General features: G+C 54.3%; 1 protein-coding gene across 3 annotated transcripts in view; it reads right to left on the reverse strand.

Annotated features, from left to right (window-relative positions):
• Nrp1 (neuropilin 1) overlaps positions 1 to 3,928 on the reverse strand; it is a 156,849-nt gene extending 152,921 nt beyond the window's left edge. Inside the window, exons 1-2 of one of the 3 annotated variants that reach the window (XM_052728030.1) lie at positions 3,750 to 3,928; positions 1,834 to 2,377 (exon numbers count right to left, since the gene is read on the reverse strand). In XM_052728030.1, the coding sequence (XP_052583990.1) occupies positions 1,834 to 1,906 (73 nt within the window). In that variant the 5' untranslated portion in view covers positions 1,907 to 2,377; positions 3,750 to 3,928. Of the gene's footprint in view, positions 1 to 1,833; positions 2,378 to 2,733; positions 3,220 to 3,749 lie in introns of those variants that run through there. The other 2 variants (XM_052728031.1, XM_052728029.1) reach the window with 2 other exon arrangements.
• Between the last annotated feature and the right edge of the window lie 2,072 nt (positions 3,929 to 6,000).

A 6,000-nucleotide genomic window follows, 5' to 3' on the forward strand; every position in this document is an offset into this window, starting at 1 on the left:
CTAATGACTCTGGACCATTAGTCCTAAATAAGGTTAATGAATTAATTTAGTAGACACTTACTGAGAGGAGGTGGACATGGTTTTAAGAGGACTACAGGCTTACCGAGGCATGTGCTGGCACTGGTCACCGCAAGCATAGCAACAGGGTTTTAGCTGACTGGATCCCAGATTCTCAACATTCCCCAGATTTCTGTTAAGGAAATTAAAGTGTGTGTGTGTGTGTGTGTGTGTGTGTGTGTGTGTGTGTGTGTGTATGTGTGTTGTTCAGAACCACACAAATCTTAATGCTCTTCATATTGGCTATCACGACCATTTTTGGCATACCCCCAACAGGGTTCTAACCAAGGGGTTCTCAATCCGTGGGTCGCGACCCCCGGCTCAAATCTCTCTCTCTCTCTCTCCAAAATTATTTACATTATGAATCACAACAGTGACAAAATTGCAGTTATGAAGTAGCAGCAAAAGTAATTTTATGGTTGGGGGTCACCACAACATGAGGAACTGTACTGAAGGGTGGGAGCGTCAGGAAGGTTGAGAACTACAGCTCTAACCTTAGGCATTGTGAAGGATACCCGTTTTGAAGTCTAAACATTGGAGTTTTTTTGGTTAGAGGAAAATGATATTTTATCCGCTGCCAGAGTACATAAGCACTCCACCAACTCAGGTTCATTAACAAATTGAACTCTACATTCATGATTTTTTGAGTGTTTGGCTTCCCTGCCAGAGTATATAGAAAGATGCCGCCAACTCAGATTCATTAATAAATTGAATTCCAGCCGCGTTCACAAAATTTTTGCATATCTTTTGAGAACACTGCTTGGTACCTGTTGGGAGAGATCTGTCGCTGAAATCACAAAACCCGGGGAAAGCGCATTAAGGAGATTAACTTCTATCATAAAGGAGTGATTTAAATAAACTCTTCCTGATACAGCCCTCCGCTCGCCTCCTCTTATTAAAACAATATACCACAATAAGTAGTAGATGCACTTTTCTCCTAATTACTTTGATTGAAATCTAAGCCGGACAAAAGTAAATATTTGGCCATTAGTTAATAATAATGCTGAAGATTTACTGTTCGGATCAGCTTTTGCCTGGCCTTCAGCACCTTTCCAGGGGACTTGGAACACGTTTGTACCGGATCCCATTTTAAACACACTCTTTAGGTTCCAAGGCACTGTTTATATCTAGGGCTGCCTTTCATTACTTGGCAGTGAGTGGTTTTTAAAGCCAACTGGAAGCTGCAACAGGGTTAGGGATTCTCAGATACGCTGGTGCCTTGCACTGAATAGATCCAAAGGCTTTATTGACAGTGTGACTTTCATTCATACTCCAGACGGATCACAAACGGTTTACAAAGGCGGGGGAGAGAGTCCTAGCCACCGCCACGACTGACCGCTATCACTCGGTGTCGCCCACCAGAGGACACCGAGCAGGGGAGTTTCGAGGAGAACCAGGAAGTCCTCCCGGTGAAGTGTTCATTAACTCTCAGCAGCCATCAGATTTTTGAAAGGGAGTCTCATCTAATTGCCTCTGGGAGGAAACATTATTAAGATAATTGGTGTGCTGATCTGGGAAGGTAGGGAACTCTGCCGCGAAACTGGCAGGAGAAGCCCACAGCCGGCAACCAACTGGAGCAGGGTACCGAGGGCTTGCGGTCGGTCCTCCTGCCCCAGAGGCCCTGACTTCGCTCTGATCCTAGCGCAGGCAAGTTTCCTGCGCCTGGCAGCTAGCTGTGCGCGCGTCCGTCCCGCGGCTGGGGCGGGACGCCCACCGCCCGAGGGGACCCGGCAGCCCTGGGCACTCCGGTCGCTCGCACCTCAGCCTGTCACTTACCGCTGCGGAAAGCGCCGGCCGGGGCGAGGGCAAGGGCGAGTGCGGCGCACAGCAACTGCAGCCCCCTCTCCATCCTCCTTCGCCGAGCCAGTCCCAAGGCAGCTGCGGGAGAACACGATTGCGCGGACGAAAGCCTAGCAAGCCGGAATCTTAACAATCCGAAAACGCTCTTAAGTCCGCCTAAGAGCCATAAAATCCTCAGCGGGTCTTGGCGGGGAAGGCTAGCGGCGAGGCAATGCCTGAATCCGCGAGAAGCGCGTCTCTTTTTGTGTCTCAAGTCGCCTGCATCCTGTCATTTAGCTCCGATTTCCTCTCCCTTTTCCCACACTTGTTCCTCTTCCAGGAGCCACTGCCCGGGCCATGTCTCAGGAAGAAGAAGGAGGAGGAAAAAAAAAAAAAAAAAAAAGGAGGGGAGGAGTTGCAAGGAGGAGGGGAGAGGGCGGGCGACACACCAAAGCCAATTTCTAGAGGGGGAAAAAAAATCCCGCTTGATTCTGGACGGGTTGGAGCCGAGGAGCTGGCGCCCAGAGGAGGTCCGGGTTGTCTGCGGGAAGGAGAGAGAGCAATGAAAAGATGAACGGGAGAGCGAGGACTTTCTCCACTGGCACCCGCCTCCCTCTCCGACCTCCCCCTCCCTCCAGAGCTCTTCCCTCGCTTCCTCCCGCCCCCTCCCCGCACAGCTCCGCCAGTGATTGCCTGGCTGGAGACTCAGACACTCAAGTTTCCCTCAGCGTGCTTTCCCGGCGGGTTGGCGAGGCTCCCCCCATGCCCTGCGGTGCTCTCCGCGGGAAGAAGGGCGCAGAGGGCGCACGCAGGTTGTCTGCGCCCAGAACGCAAGGACGAGTGTGTGTCAGGAGGGACAAGGCGAGCGGTACCAGCCCCAGGGTCCGGCTAGACTACCTCGGCGTGCTCCTCTGCACCCCAGGACTGAGCTAGGCTGCTCCAGTAGGCAAGGATCCTGGAGCCAAGGGGTTTCGGGAGCCCGGGGTTAGCGGCTACTTCACGGAACTCCAAATCCCCAGGCACCCGTGTCCTCCGATTGGGAGGATCGCTGAGCTAGTCCCCCCTTCCACTTCCCAGATGCCAGCCTGAGGCTTGCGGGGGAAGCAGCCGGGCGCTCCAGGACTCTTGGAGTGGGACTATAGATCAGGAGAAGAAAGCCTGGCTGCTGTGGGAGACGCGCCGCTGAGCCCAGAGAACTGCGATCCTGTCTTTGCCACGTAAAGCATAGGCAGACCTTCTTGGAGAGCCTAGCCTGGCTGCAGCCGAGCAAGGCCTCCTCGCCCTGCGTAAAGGCTCGAGGGTGGGTGCCACCCCCGTCGTCCCCCCGCCCCACGACGCTGCAGGCTGCATTGTTCCCCGAGATTTGATGCCCTCTCCTTTGGGGTTACATGAACCCAGAGGATGGGTGGTGGCGCGCCTTTCAGCTAGGGGGCAGCCGCCAACAGACACTGACCAGCCGTGTAGAAACCCAGGTGCTCCAGGAATTCTGAATCCGGGGTTGGGGGGCCCATTTCTTTGCATCCCAAGGGAGGGACAAAACTGGCAAGAACCGGGCATGGGGTGACAGGAGGCCTTGGCAAAGGTCTCCTAGTGCCAGCTTTAGATTACAGGCAACTGTGCTCACTGGCCCTCCAGCCCCCAAGGAGGTGAGTCCCCGGGCGTCTGCCGGGTGCTCCCCCTCCCCCATCTAGTCCGGTTCCCTCCTCGAGGGCTTTCCGAGAACTGCAGCAGGTGGCGTTTGGTGTATGAATAGCAAGGACAACCCAGGGACTTAAACTGGTTGCGGCCTCTGATCAAGCACTTAACCGGGCTCCTCGCCCTCCGAAGGAGCTGGTGAAGAAGGTGAAAAGGTCATAAGCCTTCTGGGAAGTGGCATTTATAGACTCACTGCCACCACAGAGACCGACTCCTACCTGGTGCAAGGGCTGGCAAAGATTTAGGAATGTTGGCAAGGAGACTCTGGTCAAAGGTTTTGGCTGAAAAACTAGGGTCAGCCGGGGAGAAAGGACGCCCGGACACTGGTGCTTCAGGCCAGGACTCTGCGCTGGGTGTCTGGGCTGGGCGCTGGACTGAAGCTTGTGCGAGGCGCGGAGCTGCAGCCCGGGCTCCCGCGCTGGACTCAGCCGTCTTTCCGGCCCTGGTTACCCGGCTCCGCCTACAGCGCAGCCTCCCCACCCCTCTCCCCCGCCCCACCGCATCTCCACCCCTGGGCACTGGGAGCCAGCCCTGTCCCGAAGCGCCTCCGTTGGTCTCCACTGGCTTCCTCCTGGGCTCTCCGACCCGTTGGAAGCCCCGGTGGGTTGGGTGCACCGGGAGTCAAACGCCTGGGTCGAGCGGAAGGGGCAGTCGCGGGGCGGTCGGCCCTTTGCAGGCAAGGTCTAGGCGTCAGCCGCGCCCAGGGCAGAGCCCGGGGAACGACAGTGGCGGCGGGGGACAGCCCTGGCGCCTTGCCACCGGGAGCGCGTGTCCCCGCCTCCCTACGCCAGGCGCCGGGTGCATCCCTGCCAATTCCAACTGTGCCGAGCCAGCCTCAGACTCTGGGCGACCCTGAGCCACCTTAGTCCTGGAGTTCAAGAGCCAGGCGCCTCTCAGGACCACAGAAAAGGGAAAACAGGCCGAAGCTGTGGAGATCCAGATCCTTGTCTCTTTCCAAAGAGGATCCCCAATGCCCTGCTCGCCTAGGCGGAGCCGTTTTTTAAGCAGTCTGCCCCGGGTCGGGTGAGCTAGGGGGCACACGCGGAACACTTGAATGGCCAATGTTTTGGGGAAACAGCTTCTAATCCCTCCTACCCTCCCTCCCCCCGCTGTGAGTGCATTTCCCAGACTAGAACCAGGCCAACAACTGGTGCGCCCTGGGGGGGACAGTTCCCCATACCCAGAAGCAAGGGCGAGGAAGGGCTTCGAAGCTCGGGGACTGATGAAGGACCCCTGGTTTTCTGGCTCAGCCCCTGGGTATTCTGACAGCCTTTCTCCAACGCGTAAGGCATGCCCTATGCGAGCTTTAGGGGAGACATACTTAAGCTCTGTCTCCGATTTTCCAGGGCTACGCTTTCCTAGACGCCTTGCTTTCCATAGTGGGTGCTGCGAAATGGAGCCGAGCCACCCTAATTAATAATTACCAGCTAGTGCGTTGGTATACTGCTAACCGTTCTGGCTAACAGCCTTTTCCTGTGCTATAGGATTCCACTAAGTAGAGAAGGGCCGTTTCAGATATCTGCAATTCTCCACCCAGGGAGATAGGCCGGCCGGCTTTATGGGAGAGCAAGTGTGAGACAGAGGAAGAATTTGGCAGTATTCCTAGTTTGATTTTTTTTGTCTCGTGCACACATCCCTCTTCTTGATATTACAGATCTGCCGAGGAGATAGGGCCTGCTTCCACCTACGGGGTGATTTATCTACCTGCTGCCCTAAAGGAGTGCTGGACAGAGGCTGTGGTGGTCAGGACCACCTCAGAGGCAGCATGAGGCCTGCTTGAGCAGGGTCAGAACCTGGCCTCACCAGTAAGAACTAGCTGAGTGGAAATGCCCTGCTCATTCTCATTTCACCAAGCCATATCAATTTGCCAGAAATAAAAGGAGAGTCATTGCTCCCAGAAGGCCTTTGGAGCCACCTGGTACTTCAGATCGGTACAATATGGGGATCCCAAAGTAGCTTAAAACCAAATCAAGTTCAGTGGAGATTTGCATTATGCTGTTTTTAAAGTCAAACCTATGGATATAGAAAGGCAAAGTATTCTTAGGCACTAACCAACACCTGACATGGAAGAAGAGGAACTTGGAAAGGATATGAAATCACAATTTATAACCACACGCAGTGGGATGGGGTTATAATCCCAGCACTCTGGAATAAATGTTGGAGGATCAGGATTTCAAGGTCAGAGTGAGTCGGAGGTCAGCCTGTGTTACATGAGGTACTGTTTTCAAAAAATAAGAAAGAAACTTAAAAAATAATACCCTTTGGGGCAGGAGAGATGGCTGAGTGATAAAAGGGAAGGTACGGCTTTTTCAGAGGACCCAAGTTCACAAGTTCAGTTCTCTGTGCCTCAGATCAAGTAGCTCAGGACCACCTATACCTATAGTTCCCAGGGCCCCAGCACTGTCCTCTACACTCTGCAGGAGCTTGCACTCACATGCATATGTACACACAATTAAAAAGAATTTAAAA

The sequence above is a fragment of the Peromyscus californicus genome, unplaced genomic scaffold (genome assembly GCF_007827085.1).
Source record: "Peromyscus californicus insignis strain IS unplaced genomic scaffold, ASM782708v3 Scaffold_8__1_contigs__length_139910024, whole genome shotgun sequence".
Classification (NCBI taxonomy): Eukaryota; Metazoa; Chordata; class Mammalia; order Rodentia; family Cricetidae; genus Peromyscus; species Peromyscus californicus.